The 17,799-nt window shown below is 40.8% G+C and overlaps 1 protein-coding gene across 1 annotated transcript in view; it reads left to right on the forward strand.

Annotated features, from left to right (window-relative positions):
- The window catches only part of WDR20 (WD repeat domain 20), a 54,099-nt gene that overhangs the window by 19,662 nt on the left and 16,638 nt on the right, over window positions 1–17,799 (forward strand). The window contains 1 exon segment of the mRNA XM_070593305.1: window positions 15,504–15,686. Within this exon segment, the coding sequence (XP_070449406.1) occupies window positions 15,504–15,686 (183 nt within the window).

Below are 17,799 nucleotides of genomic sequence, written 5' to 3' on the forward strand. Positions count from 1 at the left end.
AAATGGTTGTAATATCCATATCGCTGAATTTCCCCCATTGTGTTCTTAACCCCACCTACTAAGCAGCAACATTTCAGCTTTTTTAAAAACAGAAATGTAGGCTATTTTATTTCTTTTTCTTAATATTCATTTATTTACAGTATGTCAGAGAAGTGGAATGTAAAAGAGTAGTCCAAATTTTTACATACAAGCCATCACATTATATGTGCTGCTCAGTATTTTTGTCTCAGAAATTAACTTGCACTTTCATTGAGCTATAAATTGGTATACTAGACAGCTCTGGCCTCTGAACTGACAGTATTTTCACAACTTTGAAAGTTGTGCTACACTGAATTTAGTAAAATCTTAAGTGGCCGGAAAAAGTAATTTTGCTGGCTTTGCTTTTTAGTCCAGCTGTGTTATAAAAGTGAAGTGAACACGTATCTGCAGACCGAGCACTGCTTTGACCTAGGGGACAGTTGTCATCTCCGGTGACGGGAAAGGGCTTCTCATTTAGGCTCTATGGACATCCTCTTACCTCTTTGACCTTCCCCCTTCTCACTTTTAAGCCACCCCTCCCACACATATTTATATACACGTACATTTTTGGACAGATAACTAAATAGAAAAATTATTTTATTTTTAAAATGCCTATGAGGAATCAAATGCTTGTTTCCATGCTAACTCACTGTAGTTCTTGGTTTGAATACATTTAATAAATGTAAATTGATTTTATTTACTTAATGATAATAGCTAATGCATAGTGCTTTGTGCTGGCAGTATTCGAATCATTTTACATATTTTAACTCTTAATCTTCAAGCACTGTATATGCTAGGAACTATTTTATTATCCTCATTTGCCCATTTTGTGGAAAGGCAACTTGTCCAGACGCCCAGGGCTAGGTACTGTAGAACCCAAATGAGAGCCAGGCGTCCTGGCCCCATGGTCTGTGCTCTAACCACTCCTCAAAGTGAAAAGTAGATTTTCAATCGGAGCTTTCTTTGTAACGTGTCACTTTACCAGTTTGAAGTGGTACACTATTCACTGTTTTTGTTTTCCTGGGTTGGACCTGTGTGGAGGGTGGGATTGACATGTGAGTTCACACAGAGAAATGATTCAGGTCCTTTAAGAATGTTAAATAATTGAGTTGTTTGCCAGGGACTCAGGCAGAAGAAGCATATCCTGTGATGAAGGCAGGTGGCCTTCTGGAATGGGACAGTGCTGGGCTTGAATACCAGCCTCACAGTGCCTTTCTCAGCATCATCTTGCACCCAGACAGTCCTGGCTGGTTCTCTGGGCTTTGCCATGCTCTTCCTCCTTTGGGTCCTTGAATGTGCCATGGTTTCTTGCTGCCCAGTGTGCATGCATGTGGCTTGAGGTGCAAGAACTTTGTGAGAACAGCACGAGTACTCGGACTTTCTGTGGACAAGAAAATTTGGGGACATTGTATTATTGAGTGTCTCTTCAAATTTAATGACAAATCTACTTACAGTACTCTACATGAAGGAGAGATCTTTCTGTATCACCCTAAAGACTGCACTTTGGTTTGTAGCCAATGCTGCTTATGGGACCTGCTGGTATTTGGAGCTTCAGCTTTTGTCGTAACCATATGTACCTCCAAGCTGAGCTGCTGGCCTGCGTTTCTTAGCTTTACGTATCATTGCACCCTTGCTTAAAATTGCTGCCTGTTTCTGCTGTCCTTCTTGTATTTGCATACAAAATTTGCAAACATTTCTGTTGGTCAGAATTTTATTAGTGGGCATTTGGCTCTGCTGCAGAGGGAAGATTTTCCAGAAGGGAATCAGGAGCTTTGGAAGGAGCTGTGGGAGCGGGCTTTGGCCTTAGTTGCTCAGGACACAGCCGGCTTGAGAAATTTGAAGTATCAAGAGGCAAGCGACTCCCTCCCCCTACGCAGTTCTTCCTACTCCCTTCTTAGCCTGGAGAAGGCTGGCAGCAGTTGGAATGTACCTGCGAACTTCGTGCCACTAAATGAGTGTCATTTGGTTTATGCTAAGCTTAATGAGTTTTGCACAGTCTTCTGTATTTCTTTACTCTGTGTTATAAATAGTATAATTTCAAGTTCTGACAACTAGTTATTGTCTGATGGAGAAGCAAGAAGACCACAGATTAATGGAATGGAGACTGAGAAGTGAGGGCTTTAGGTCAGGTTACTCTAGTGCATTTCCTGAGTTTACTGGGTATAGTGCACTTAGAGGGAATAAGACCAGAGTTCCAAGTTTAGCTGCAGTGTCAATTGATTGTATGATTTTAGGCAGTTTACTTCTTTGGTCTTGAGTTGTAGCATCTTGAGAGCAAATGTGACTTTTTTTTAAAGCTCCTCTCCAACTCCGTCTTCTGATTATATGAATATAAGACTTATGTTGCCTGCGTTCATATAGGACCATTGTATATAGATATTTATTATAGAATTATTCACACTGGGAAGTGAGTTGCTTCTTCAATCCACTTCTTTGTGAATAGCTTTATATTTAGCTTTTTAAGCTAGTAGTCCCAAGTTTTTAATTGTGTATGTTTTATTACATAAGGTAACGAATGGTAAATGCGTAGAGTGAAGCAAATGTGCAGTTGTTGCCAGTTGTTAACTTTCAGATTATGGTTGATTTCAGCCTTCAGTGTGGAGCTTCTTATTCAGTTCCAAGCTGGTTGGCCTGCTAACCTACATTTAAAATACAGTTCTGTTCCCACTGAAACTATGAATACAATACTGTCTCTCTTGAGCCTAATATTTTTATTTCAGGCCTCAAGATTTTAACTTTTAAATGCTAAAATATTACTGAATATAGAAAAACAAATTCCATTGTGTAACCCTTTTAGCTATTTCTTCTGTATTGAGGATAATTTAGGATTGAGTTTTCCTAGAATTTCTAGAAAAGCATGTGATTGATGATAAATTCTCAGTTCAGTTCTTGTGAGAAAGATGGAGATTCAATTTTAGATCTACATTAGAGGAAAATTGGGAGGTAAACTTGGAACAAATTGGATTTCCCAAAGAGGACTCAGGGGGTGGGGGAGTTATCTCTGTTTGCCACTGTAGCAAATTAGGAGCACACAGTGAACCCTTCTAACACTGTAGAACTATTTGAAGAGTGACGCAGTAGAATCGGCCATGGCCTCCTTATCTGTCCCCTGAATGGTTGGCTTCTTTAAAGAATTTTCTTGGCCTTTCTCATCTCATTGAGTGACATCACTGGTGCCACAGAAACATTAATAACAGACTCCAGCAGTCCTAATTGGTGTGAAACTTATAATTTGGCCAGTTAAAAATATAGTATCACCTGTTGGTGATATATCATTCTGCTCGTGCATTCACTTGATATAACAGTAAGCTTCCTTTTATGGTGAATTTTACTGTTCACACGGGACATATTTTTCCATGACCCTGTGCTAGGCTGTGGCACGCTTTTAGATGACAAGAATAATTTTGAAACAGATTCAGTAGTTTTTTTGCCCTGTTTTTTTTTCTTTTCCTATTTAAAAAATTACACAAGTAATATATATAATTATTCACAAAAAGTTATAAATTAAGATAGGCAAAAAATTGTCACCTAAATACTACCACCCCCCCTTTAATAACCACTTTTAATATTTTGGTGAATGTCTTTTCAAATTGTTTTCTTTGCAAATATATACATAAAAATAAATATATGGCCCAAACAGAATCATACTTTTTTTTTTTCCTGCTTTTTCTCCCCAAATCTCCCCAGTACATAGTTGTATATTTTAGTTGTGGGTCCTTCTAACTGTGGCATGCGGGATGCTGCCTCAACGTGGCCAGATGAGCAGTGCCATGTCCATGCCCGGGATCCGAACCAGCAAAATCCCGGGCCACTGAAGCAGAGCACGCGAACTTAACCACTTGGCCACGGGGCTGGCCCCTATACTTTTTTTAAGTTATGGAAAATTTCCAACTTACACAAAAGTAGGGAGAATGGTATAGTGAACTTCCAGATACCTGTCCCCCAGCTTCATCAGTTGTCAACCTATGGCTAGTTTCATTTCACCTATTATTTCACCCTTCCTGCATTATTTTGAAGCAAATCCCAAACATTATATCTTTTCTTCTGTATTTTTTCTGTGATACATGAACTGTTTGGGGAAATAAAACCACATTTTCACACATACAAAATTTACATTTGAACAGTCTGTTCTTTGACAGATTTATAAGGATCTTCTTCTTTTTTTGCTGAGGAAGATTAGCCCTGAGCTAACATCTGTGCCATTCTTCCTCTATTTTTGTGAGTGAGTTGCTGCCACAGCATGGCTGATGAGTGATGTAGGTCTGGGTCTGGGATTTGAACCTGCAAACTCGGGGCTCTGGAGTGGAGCATGCCAAACTTAACCATTACACTACAGAGCTGGCCCCATATAAGGACCTTTTTATTAACTTTCTTGCTTTATTCTGTAAGACATTCAAAATAACAATATACTGTTATTACTAACAATCTGATTACATTATGAATACAGTTTTAAAATTTCTTTGTAGTTGTTTTTGTCTTTAGAATCCTGTTTTTTTAATTGTTGCATTTCTCACCTAATGATATAGCATATAACATCCTTCTTTGCTACTAAGTAAATAGCCTCATTTTAAATGGCTACATGATATAGTTCCCCATTTCCTTTTTGGAACACGTAGGAAGTTAATGTTTTGTTATAAACAAAGCTGAGTTGACTGTCTTTGTACGTGTGCTTGCTTGTTAAAAATTTTTTTTCTTTTTTCTTTTGAAGAAAATTAGCTCTGAGCTAACGTCCACCACCAATCCTCCTCTTTTTGTTGAGGAAGACTGGCTCTGAGCTAACATCCATGCCCATCTTCCTGCATTTTATATGTGGGACGCCTTTCACAGCATGGCCTGACAAGTAGTGCGTAGGTCCACAGCCGGGATCTGAACCGGCGAACCCTGGGCCCCTGAAGTGGAGTGCGAGAACTTAACCACTGCACCACTGGACCAGCCCCTGCTTATTAAAAATTTTTGAAATTTAAGGATAGTATACAAAAAGGAATGTATCTAAGTGTAAAACTCTATTAGTAGTTTTTTACGAAATAGAATCAACCCCAGATTAAGAAACAGCATTCCTGGCCACCGAGAACCTCTCCTTGCTGCCCCTTCCCCACACTCCTCACAGGTAATCACTGTCTTCATGACCAACATCACAGATTAGTTTTGCTTATTTTTAAACTTTATATAAATAGAATTATTTAGTATATGCTTCTTTTATACCTGGCGTCTTTTACTCAAGATTATTTTTTGAAATTCATCCATGTTTATTCTCCGTGCATGTGTTCCATGAGTAGTACCCGTGTACAGCCCGTTATTTATCTAGCCTGCTGTAGGTGGACTTTTGTGTTGGGCCAGTTTTTGGCTATTATAAATAGTTTACACACTTGAAAAATATTTTCTAAAGATAAATTGCTAGGAGTTGAATTTGTTTTTAAAGAAAAGGAGGCTTTTGCTACGTGTTGCCAAATTGCCCTGCATAAGGGCTGTGCCAGTTTATACTCCGTATTATACTCCTGTTTATACTCCTGTGGTAGTTAGGTGAGACCTACCTCTCTGCGTTCCTCTAGGTGCCAATCTTACGGTCCACATTTTGAAACTGGTTCCTATTGCGTTATGAGAGCTATACCAGTGCCTGATATGTTTCAGGTACCTAAAAACACTTTTTTAACCTGGTAGGGAAAAAAACATCAGAAATGTTTGAGTGGCTGTTACTGAGGTGGCCTATAAGACAATTATGCCCTAAAAAGTTTTGGATTACTTGGGGAGGTGAGATATATGTGGCAGATGACTAACAGCACGAGTGCCGAGTGAGTAGTTCCAGTGATGCTGTAAAACTTTAGATGAAGGAGAGAGAAAAGCCTTTGCTCGTGGTGGTATTCAGAGGGTCACCTCTCTGTTTCTCTCATTGATTTGCACCTCCTTCTTCAGCTTAGGCTTGGCTGGTCAGAGACTGTTTGAATAACAGAGGCCAAGCCTGTTCTAGCCACCGGTTGTAGTGGCTGATCTTCCTTCATTGTGTAAGACGTGTTTAATGTTCTCTCTAGCTCTCTTGCTTCCCGTTTGAAAACATAGCAATATACTGGCTCGGAAATGCTGTAATTTGATGTAAAATTACTGGTACACATCAGTGACATGTTTTTAAATTTTGTATTTGACAGATTCAGTAGATCATTGTTCCGCCCAAAGTTGGGTGACTAGAAAGATAACCATAGCTTGATGTGGTTAAAAGCACAGTTCTAAGCTCTATGAAAGCTTGGGCAGATTGCTACCCCTCCCTGGGCCTCAGTTTCTCTGTAGGATGAGGAAATGAAGGCTGGAAAATTGGCATGCCTCTCCACAATGGGATTTAGGGCATTTCTCTCTTAGAACGGGAACTCCTCTGCAGAACACTGCTTATGTTACTCAGCAACTTGAATCGGAAAATTTAAAAATCATCTGAGTGCTGTGCCAAACATAATAAGCTCAGGGATCGTCTAAGTGTCAGGTAAACAATAGTATAGTGTTGAAACAGCATCTAGGAACTCCTCACTGCCTTGAAATGGTCTTTAATTTACCTATGTTGTCGCAACACTTTTAGAAGGTTGTAGAATTCACTCCCCCACCCCTTTCAGGGGGAACTTTAAAAAAAATTATTTTCTAGGAATTTGAATGAGTATCTTTGGAGAATGAAAGCATGTTTCCTTTTCTTCCATTTGAGATACTAGTATTCCCTTAGGAATAGGAACACATATTTCTGTGCACATTTAACAAAAATGGTTTGAATATGTCAGCATTTTAATGTGATGAGATCTGGTGTTAGAATGTGTGCAAATTGAATTTATCTAATGTTTATTCATAGGTTTTCTTTAATGAAGAAATCAGTATTTCATTAGCTTAAGCGAAGCACCGTGACAGCCATTTGTAGCATTTCGAATTGTGATGAGACTTAACCTAAACATGGAGTGCAACATAAGAAAATGAAGAGATGGTGAAGATGTTGCAATTTGGCAGCTTATTAAGTTCATTTTTAAAAAACTTCTCTGAAGGAAGAGAAGTAGATTTTACATAGCTAACAGTTTTTGAGTGACAGGCTGCCTTGGGAAAAAAGGACATGTGATAACAGCAGAAGCTTTTATTTCAGCAGATACTTGACTGACGGTGCTGGGCTAGGGGAGAAGATGCTTCACATAATCTCAGCCCTGCTTCCTCTGGGCGGCCACCCCCACCCTGTCCAAAGCAGATCTCCAAAGGCAGAGCCTTCCCTGACTCCTGTGAGAAGTCTTTCTTTGGTGAACAACAAGCAATTCCACAGATTGCTGCTGTGAAAATTTCACTGAACACATTTTACGCATTTTGTGACCATGCATCTCTTCCCATTTTGGAGTGACATAAAGGTGTTGCACTTTGCATTTTACATCTCATTATTTGCCTGTATCCTGAGGGTGTCTGGCTCATTGTCCTTCCATTCTCTCTGTCCATGAGTTCCCTGCCTTGCTTCTTAAGGCCTTGCTCCTGCCTTGCACATGAGAGGAGCTCTGGAATGTGAGTGGTGGGTGCTCCTTTCAGGGTCAGAGCCCATTAGAAGCATGTGAGCAGGCGACACGCCAACGGTTTGGTTTTAGTAAAGGAAATGGGTCTAGTGTGCCAGTGCAAGTGTGGGTCTGTGCTAGTATGTCTGAGAATGAAGGAGGAATGGAAACTAAGAAAGGGAAGGTGCTGTCTTGTTTTGGAAAATTATATTGGAAGGAAAAGCACGCCCTAAACTTGGCTTCTGCTTTGTCTTTCTCCAGGAGATTTAGGGTGGAAAGAAATAACCCTCTTTTTCCTTATTTGTATTTCTTTGAAGGTATAAATGAATGATGAGCCTGTATGACAAGCAACAGGTCCTTATGTGTTCAGAAGGAGAAATATGAGTTTAAGAGAGGGGTGCTAACATTTTTTAAATACCTTTTAAGTGCCAGGCATTATGCTTGGGACTTTAGTATATTACTCCATTTAATAAAACAGCCCTGAGAGATAAATGCATTGAGAAGGTAGATCTACGGAATCTGGGCCAAACTGAGCAAAACTGGAATATTTGATTCCCTCTTCAGCAAGCATAGGAACCTGGAATCACACAGTGATAGAATTTTAGAACTAGGTGCTACCTCAGATGTTATCTTGTCAGCTACCATCGTAGCAACATGGTGCTGTAGAAGGAGCATAGGGGCTGGAATATAGACAGCCTGGACTCCACCACTTGCTTCCTTTTGACAGCTGATTCTGTTTCTGTGTTTATAAGATAGGAGTGGCAGTAGTACTTACGGCACAGATTTCTGTCGAGGGTTAAAAGAACTGATGCACCAAGGTGCTTAGTCAATGGTAAAGTGACTTACAAATGTTTGCTATGGAGGTTGTTTTCTTTCATAGGTGGGCAGAAGGCATTAGTTATTAATTAGGATTTTGGTAAGCAAAAGGATTATGTATTTGCTTTTATATTTGTCTGGCTGTGGGTCTTTTCTGGGTTCCCATCGCTCTACTTTCCTTCCCCTCCATTTTCAGGATTGTTTCATTTCTACAATAGAAATTTAATGATCCCTTCTATATGCCAGGCCCTCTATTAGGTGTTGGAGAGTAAGACAGATAAGTCTGTTGTTTTTGAACCACTGAAACTGAACAATTGATTGACATTTTTTTCTACTAGGATAAGTGATCCCAAACCTGACTTTTTAATACCCCTGATACCTTTTTTAAAATAAGTGTTAGACTCTAAATACCATTGATGCCAATTGTGCAGATATTTTGGATGTAGCTATTGAACTGAAGAAACTGAGAAAGATGGCCTGTGTGCTTGTTTCACAAGAGTAGCCTGTTTTTGTTTCTGCTTCAAGGGCAGGTGAGTTGGACTGTAGAATTGGCATCTGTACAGTGCCTCACAGCTGATTGTTACCTGCACTGAAGTGTGGGCAGTGCAGATGTTTGCAAATTACTGTTTGGTATTTTTGTCTTTAGAGCCAGGTTATTTTCCACTATGTTGAAGGAAATTTTGGTTAACTAGTACATTGAACTTTGTTACAAAGTGAATATATCTCAGCTCTCAGTGGTCAGTCTCATTTCATTCATGCCTGTACTTGGAAGGCTTCAGCGTTTCCCCAGGTTTCAGTCAGGATGACCAGCTAGGTGTGGTCCAGCCCCAGACTGTGTAATCCCTCGCAGGCGCTGGAAACCCCAAGCCTCACTAGGTTAAAAGTCTCCCCCAAGAAAAACTGTGGAAGAGTCTTTGTAATGTGGTTTATTTTGGATCCTAAGTCTTAAGATAGGACTCCAGTTGTTCCTCTTATTTCCAAGTAGATGATCCTTTGTGGCCCTGGGAAGTAAGCCCTGTTCGTTTTTGGCTCCTATTTTGGTTGTCTGAGATGTGGTCAAAAGGACTGATAATAGAAAGCACTACCTTAATTCTCTTCTGATTTTCAAATGGCATAATGGAGACTTTTGATGCCACTGGGTCTGCTCCAGCTGTTTTTAATTGATCCATTCAGGCTATCAGTGACTCAGCAGCCTCGTGACTTTTTTGGTGTTTTTAAAAGGAGCTGGCCTTTCACAAAGTATGGAATACAGTTAATATATTACAGCTAATAAATGTGGCACATAGTGCTAGGTACTTCGTGAAGGTCAGGCGAAAGAATGCCTCCCAGGAGTGAGGTCAGGAGAAAGATATTTGTGCTGCCGGTGAGCAGAATTTGTATGTATATTGGGGTTAGGGAACGTATTTTAAGTGAAGGTGAATGTGAGGAAAGGCAAGAAGGTGTAAAGAGCACAGGCAGCGTGTGAACAAGTGCCTTTGGGGTAATGTGTGTGAAGGGGAAGGGGGTGACAAGGCCCGTGTTAGGAATGCGAAGCTAAGGGGTTCAGCCGTCGTTATCCTGGGCGCAGAGCCGAGGAGAGTTGAGTGGGAGAGTGACCTAAGGCTTCGTGAAGATTATTCTAGCAAAGTGTGTGTGATGAATTGGATGTGGGTGGAAATGGGTGGAAGGAGCCTGATGCCAAGCCAAGGAGGCTGACCTAGGGTGGGTGGGGGGCTGGGGAAGGACAGGCCAGACGAAGGCTCTGAAGTTGTCATTGGGTAGGGGGTGCCGTGCAGGTGACCTCACTGAGGCAGCAGGCTTAAAGCTTGGGAAAGGGCTTAAGTATGGGAGGAGTGGCCTTAGAAGGAAAGAGAGTGATTTCTAGTGTAGATGGGGTGAGCTTCTGGTCTGCGTTGGGTGTTTGGCAGCTGTTAGTTATGCCTGAAAAAGGACTCTTTTTCTGGCAAGTTCTGTGGGAGTGTTTCTCTCTGAGGTGATTCTCAGATGAGGAGGAAAAATGTGAAATTTAGGGAAAATAAAGCCCACTATTATTACCCATCGTGCCCTCCATATATCATAATCTGACATGCATTTTTCAAAAGGTCTTTCTGAGATATTTTCCATATCATGTCAAATACTTCTAGGCACTCAGGAGTATCAGGTAGCAAGCTCCCATGAAGGGGGCTCAGCACAGGCCTTCTCTAAGCTCCTGTAATGGCTGTAACAGGGCACCAGGGCCCTAGAGTGTGAGCAGGCCCACTGAGCCCAGGAGTCCTTTCCCTATGGTGGGCTAGACCCTGCCAGGTTGAGGCCCCTCCTCCACCTTCCTGGAGGCCAGGTGGGGACCTGGGATGAGTTTGTGAGCTGGAACAGGAGAATTTCTTTTCTTTTGTGATGATGGAAAGTGAAACATGATATTTTCAAGTTTGTGCATACTGATCAAGGATTTTGGTAACCAGCTCTGTTTCTGTAGTAGGAATATTTAAACCATCGTTTAAAATTTTTCTGTTGAGAATGAGACCCTGACAAATTATTTGTAACCAGTAATTCCTTATGCAGAAAGCAGTGAGCATAATGGTGAAACGTAATCTTACCATTGGAAAAATTTGGAACAATTGCATTTACATTCATTCAGCAGATATTGAGCATTTGTAATGTACTGGATACTCTACTGGGGCTGAATAACCAAATATGATCTAATTCTTAAAACTGGTAAGACTTTTAAATAAATTGGTTCTGCTATAAATTCATGTTTAAGAATTCAGGTAATTGGCAATAATTAGGATGCAGAAGCATTAAAAAATCCCAAAGTGTCTGTAAGCCATCTATGCAGAGGCCACCAGAAAGCTGAAAAACAAAAGCTAATTTTGTGGAACAATGCAATGGTAACTGTTTAATAAAGAAGTTCTGCTCCCTAAAGGAGTTTTTATTGTAATTGATAACAGACCTAAAGCAATACTGTAATAATATAAGTGATTAAATACTAAATTTTGTGGAACGAATTAATAAGTACTTGAGAATTGAGATAAAGGATCCGGCCCAAAGAAACCTGGTTGGGGAACTGCTTACTGGAGTTGGTGGGACTTGACCTGATGGATAAAATTCCTGGGAACAGGGGCAAAGGAGACTATCCCAACCAAGAGGGTGACCTAGTGAAGCCAGGAAAGAGGGGCTGTCTGCTTGCACCAAACTGAGGACATCTGGTGTAGAGGGCAAGTGAAGGGTGGAGCAGCAAGACAGTGTAGAGTGATTGAGCACAGGCCCTTGACTCCTCATTTCCTTCCCAGGCTCCTGGGCTATAAAATGTGAATAGTATTAGTGCCGACTTTCGGGGGTAACTGTGAAATTAAATGAGATGATGTAAAGTTCCTGGTGCGTAGAAAGTGTTCAATAGATGCAAGTTGATGTTGCTATTAGGGAGAATGGATGAGGCCAAACCACAGAGGGCAGGACTGCTGGGTACGTGTCCTGCTCCGATGTGATGGAAATTAGGAAGCCACTGACGCTTTTGACCATGGGTAGGATGTGACGGGAATTAATTAATAATGGTAGATATCATTTGAGTGCTCTGTGTGCTCTATGCTTTATATCCGTTATCTGTGGGCCTCATCACCCCTCTGTGGGGGACCTAGGGGGGCTTTGTTCTCTGAGGCTGAGAGAGAGAAGACAAGCACCTTGCCCGAGGCCATCTAGCTATCAAGAGGGAAGGCTAGGTTTGAACCTAGGCCTGCCTGGCTCCACTGTCTGGGCTCTTTCTCCTTCTACCAGACTGCCTCTACCTGGGAAGCCATCTGTCAGGGGCTGATGACCCCATGGAAAAGAGGAGTAGCTGGCTCTGGTAGTTATTACTGCTACTAAAAAGGTACGTGAGTTCAGAGTACATGTTGCTCCCCACCCCCCTACCCCCCAAAAAAAGAGGAGGAGGAGGAAATAGGATAGCAACGTATCATTGGAAAGAGAAAACTTGGTGATTGGCTGAGGAGGAAAGAGGACGAGATGAGAATGCTGTTTGAAATGAAGGCAGGCACTGGTAGGCCTGACTCCTCCATCGAGGGGTGGTCTCCAAAAAGTTCTGGCACCAAGCTAGAGTCCATGGGTTTCTCAGAAGTATAATTTCTTATGGACACACACCTAGTGGTCACTACAGGCTTCATAGTAATTCTTGACTAGTGTAGGTCATGCTGCCTGGGTGGACTTCTGCTGTTCTAGTCGGATCAGTGCTGTTGAAGGCGGGGCGGGGGGATGACGATGGACAAACTTAGGTAAGAGAGAATCCAGTGTTCCTTGGCTTAGGTCTACTTTTGTGCCCTCAAGGACAGTGCCCCTACCACCAGTGCTAAAGGACTTATTTTTTAAATTTCCAGTTTATCTGGACTGATAATTTTGTAAAATAAAAAAAGAATTACTAGAAAAAGAAACTGAAAAAGTCATACAGAATGCAAACTCATTTTTTATCATTAGATTTGACAGATCTAAAAGTACTTTGTAAACTTGCCATGAAAATTTCTAAATGCTTATTCTCAATTTCTGTACTTAATTTTGACTGCGGACTAGAAAACTATTCATGGACTGGTACAGTTTGAGAGCAGTGATCTAGGAAGAGAGTTTATTAAGCAAATTAGTAAACAGGATGTTTTTGGAAAATTTACATGATTGAGTAAAAACAGTCTTTCAGTTAGCATTTAAAATACTTTAGATGTTTGTTCATGTATGATCTGATTACAGATGACATCTTCTCAGTAAAGTTCCATATTGGGGGGTAGGGATGTAAAATAAATATACCAAGAACCAAGGCTAATGAAATTATTGTAAGGGAACTGTAAGTTTAAACTAGTAGCAATACTTGGAAAAATAGGCGCTTTTACTTCCTCTGTTGTTTCTGAGAACCATTGTATATTCTTTTGCTCGTTTGATTTATATCGCATTTGAATTAATTTTTATATTTCGGTGCATAATTTTAAGTATACTCTTTTTTTTTTTTTTTTGGAAGAAAATTAGCTCTGAGCTAACATCTGCGGCCAATCCTCCTCTTTTTGCTGAGGAAGACTGGCCCTGAGCTAACCTCCATGCCCATCTTCCTCTACTTTATGTTTGGGACGCCTACCACAGCATGGCTTGCTGAGTGGTGCCAGATCCGCACCCGGGATCCGACAACCCCAGGCTGCTGAAGCGGAATGTGCGCACTTAACTGCTGTGCCACTGGGCTGGCCCTAAGTATACTCTTTTAGGGGGACATTCCCTAAGCAAACTTTTTTTAAGTCTCAGGAGTTATATATGCTGATAGAGAGGTCATATAATACTTTGTTTAGATTTCAAATTTGATTTTTTTTCTCTAGCTACCAGTGTATTTTGTATTTTGAGCTATTTTTTACTTTGCTGATATCTTACTTGCCCTGATTTACTACGTTGTTCCCTTAGCCTAGAATTCTCTTTCCCTGCCTTTAGGGCCCAACCCAGGAGCTGCTTCTCTCAGGTGGCCTGGGGTCCCATCGGTGCTTCCTGCTCCTTTCTCTGCCTTCCACAGCTCTCTCCAACCTCTGCTGAGCTCGCCTTTAGCCTGCCTCATTGCACAGCGCTTACTCCTCTCCCTGCTGGCCGCTTTTCTCCCTGCTCTGAAGTCAGGACTTGCTTTTGTTGTGTATCATACTTTATATTACATTTTTCAAGACTCTTTCATATATATTTATTCTCTTATTTCATCCTCCAGACAATCCCATGAGGTTGATAGAATGGAGATTCTCATCTCTGTTTTAATTGAGGTGAGGCTGGGAGAGTGTGTCTGCATGGCAGACACCTTCATTCCTTTGTCCTGGGGCTCCCAGAATTATTTGTACCACTCAGATCCAGACTTCCAATACTGAGATTTTGAGTTTGCTCAAAGATGCCTGTAATTTTGAGGTTCTCTTTTCTACTCAGTTTTTATATTTGTTATTAAAAAAATCAAACATTAGAATATGTGCTATAGTGTCACAGGCCTCTTTGGAAGAAAGAAGTCTTCAGAACCTAGTGCAAGGGGTGGTCAGTAGAACTAGAGCTGTGGGCCCCAGGATGGCGCGTAGGGCTGAAGTGGACGTTTAAGGGACATGCTCAACAAGAGTAGTGGTCTCTACTGTGATTTTCAAATACTTGTGGGAGTGGGTGGGTTTCCTTTATTTCAGCAGTAACAGCCTAGCGTATTGGATTGCACAGAACATTTCTCATGAAGAAAAGAATCCTGCCTTAAAAGGGAGAAGGGGGAGGTACATTGAAGAATCACTTTTAGCCCGAGTCAGAAGTCATTTGCTTTTTGACTTTGAGGTGTGTGGGTGTGTGTTTTCTCCCTGTCCCATTTGTGATCAAATAGACTTGGGTTCCAAATCTAGCCCTGCCACTTAGTAGGTAGGTATGATGACCTTGGCTGAGTTATTTAACTTCCCTAAACTTGTTTTCTCATCTGTAAAATGAAAGAAGTATTAGCTACTTTGAAGGATCGTTATAAGGATTAAAGATGATGTGTGTACTACACTTTGAGTCTGGGCTCGATAAATGAAAGTTACCTGAAAGCTAATGCAGAAGAGGGACTGACCCAGTAAGGGATTGCCTGCTTATGATTGGCTCTCACAGTGCTTCTCAAACCTGAGTGGGCATCAGGATCGCCTGGAAGACTTTGTAAACTACAGCTTGCTGGGCCTACCCCTGGAGTTTCCTGTTTTTGGTCTGAGGTGAGGCTTGAGAATTTGCATTTCTGAGTTTCCAGGTGATGCTGCTGCTGCCACTGCTGGTCTGGGGACCACATTTTGAGAACCACTGGGCTTCAGGTAACTCACCAATGAGCGTTTAGGTGCTGTAGATATGTTTGAAAGCTGAGCTTTTACGTAGTTAGTTACTCTGTTTGAAAATGCTTGGAATGCATTTTGCAAATACTGAATTTAGTGTCTCAAGAGTTTTTCCTCCTAAAGTCCAGGAGTCTTTGGTAAATATACTTGAAGAAGAATAATTTGTGAAAGTAACAGTTATAAACATTTTATGGATAGTCTAACAATATAAAATTGGCTAAGATATGTGAAAGTGCTTTTATAAAAATGCTGATAAATTGAAAAAAATATTTTAAATACCTTTGTTTTTAAGATTGAACATCATAATGGAGTATAAAATAGTCTAACTTAGATTTCTCATCTCAATATGCTGTTTACCGTATGTATTTTTCTCTTTCTCCTCCAGGCTGCTGACTTGAGTAAACCAATAGATAAAAGGATATACAAAGGAACACAGCCTACTTGTCATGACTTCAACCACCTAACAGCCACAGCAGAAAGTGTCTCTCTCCTAGTGGGCTTTTCCGCAGGCCAAGTCCAGCTTATAGACCCAATCAAAAAAGAAACTAGCAAACTATTTAATGAGGAAGTAAGTAGCACCCTGTCTTAGCTGTTAAGAATCCCTTTAAGAATTTATACGTTCTTACTAAGGGTAGCGGGCCTTAGTTTACACTTCGAACTAAGCCCATTTTTCATTCTCTCAGCTGTTCTACCTAGTAATACCCAAATTTAAATGTGGTGAATTAACTTGTTGACTTTTACGTGTTCTTCCTTGGGGTAACTGTTTTGTGCATTTTTTATGGATCATGCTCAGGTGTCTATAGCAGGTACTTGAAAAGTTTTTTATAATGGAAATAGGGACAAGACTCTAACTTGTTATTTATAATTTAAATAAGAAAATATAGAATTACAGACTTTGTTCACATCACCAGAAAATGTCATGTAAATCAAAGAACTTGATAATATTTCCTTAGGCTGCTTAAATTGTAATTAAAGCTTATATGTATCTATTTGACAGGCGTTTGGCTAAGTTCTCTTGCACTTGAAAATATTTGCTGTAAAATCACCTTTGACATAGTTAGAAATCCTGGCACTTAAAATTGGATCACATGACATGGCTTTTGCCAATATTGTAGTATGTACTGGGGTTTTCTAGTATCTTCAGTTTCATTCTGGAAGGAGTCTGAGATATCTGAGCTATCTGTTTAGGAATGTGTCAGAACTGTTAAACGTGGCAGATAGAAGTTGCCAAATAGATTGTATTTGTTAAAGCTATTCGGAATGGCTTTTCAGCCCCAAGTATTGCCATTACGTGTCTGATACTCTCCCTCCTCTGTTTCAGTATGACTTTCCAGCAAGTGGAAGAGATGAGGTAGGCTTGCTGAGTTAGAAGCCCTGGGTTCCAGTCTCTACTTGTGCCCTCAACCCTGATGTGCCAAGGGTCTGGTCACGTGGGATCCCTCTCAGGAAGGACAAGTGGTTTTGCATTGTTGCGTGGTTTGAACATCATTAACTTTGAACAGAAGTGCATTAGATTCTGGTTTTTAAGAAATAGTTTTATTTGGAGAACAATATTCAACTTGAAGAATTGCAGTTAAAATTCTGATTGCAGTTGTTATGGTATATGCTGTCCATGCATATCCAGTACCCACGCACGGCGCTCCTGTTTGATTTTTCCAGTGGATTTGGTGAAATCTTTTGGACCATGTCATCTGCTCTTCTAGTTTCATCTGTGTTGACTAGAAAATAAAAAACAACAATTTGTCCTTTGGATTGACAAACTGTAGAGGAAAAGTATTTAATCCCATTTTCTGTTTAAAAAAACTTAAGCAGAAAATTATGCTGTTTACCTAGATGTTTTATTACTGTCATCTGAGGAAGTGATTTCTAAGTAGCTGTATGATTTCTTTTTTTGTGAGGGAATGTGGGGGCACAAAACCAGCCTCTCTGCCCTGTTAATAGAAATTGTGAATTTGGAGTCATTGTTGGGTTTTGTTTGAGTGTAGGTAGGGGGCATGTCTTTGAGAGGGAAGGGATTGGAATCATGTAAAGGGCTGTTGGTAAACAAGATGGGGAAGCTGCTCTGGCTGAGGCTGGCACAGAATGCCACTTAGAGAACAAGAAGGCTTTGTGTGTGGTCACTGCGGGAGGGCGGGATTCAGAGACCACAGGTCCCTAGAGTGTCAGGGCCCTGAGAGCACCTCGGATACATCTGCCAGACCTATCCCTTACTCTGGATAAGTAGGAATTACAGGCTAGAAAGCAACTCCTCACTCTTCATGATTTAAGCATGAGTTATCTTAGACTCTTTTTACGTTCTATTTGAAAAATGGCTGTTCAGAACGCTAGGACTGTGTATGGTTTAATGCCAACTTGGCATTTCTAGCTTGTGGCTGAAATTGATTGCCCTTCACAGTAAGGAAATTCTTTGGCTGTATGGATGGCATTTTCGTCAGAGTTTGGTCAGGATGTCTAAGAGCAAGGCTCGTTAGAAGTTTGTTTCTCAGAGAGCGCCAGGAATGGTGGTTGAAACAATAGTCATGCCATGCTCTGCTTTGATATGAGATTTAGAGGTTTCAAGATGTTTTATATATTTCCTCTGCATGGGACAGTAAGCAGCTGTCCCATTTTACAGATGAGGAAACAGAGAAGGTAAGTGAATTGTCCAGATTAGGCAGCAAATTGATAATAGAGTTGAAGCT

This window comes from Equus przewalskii, chromosome 25, assembly GCF_037783145.1.
Source record: "Equus przewalskii isolate Varuska chromosome 25, EquPr2, whole genome shotgun sequence".
NCBI lineage: Eukaryota > Metazoa > Chordata > Mammalia > Perissodactyla > Equidae > Equus > Equus przewalskii.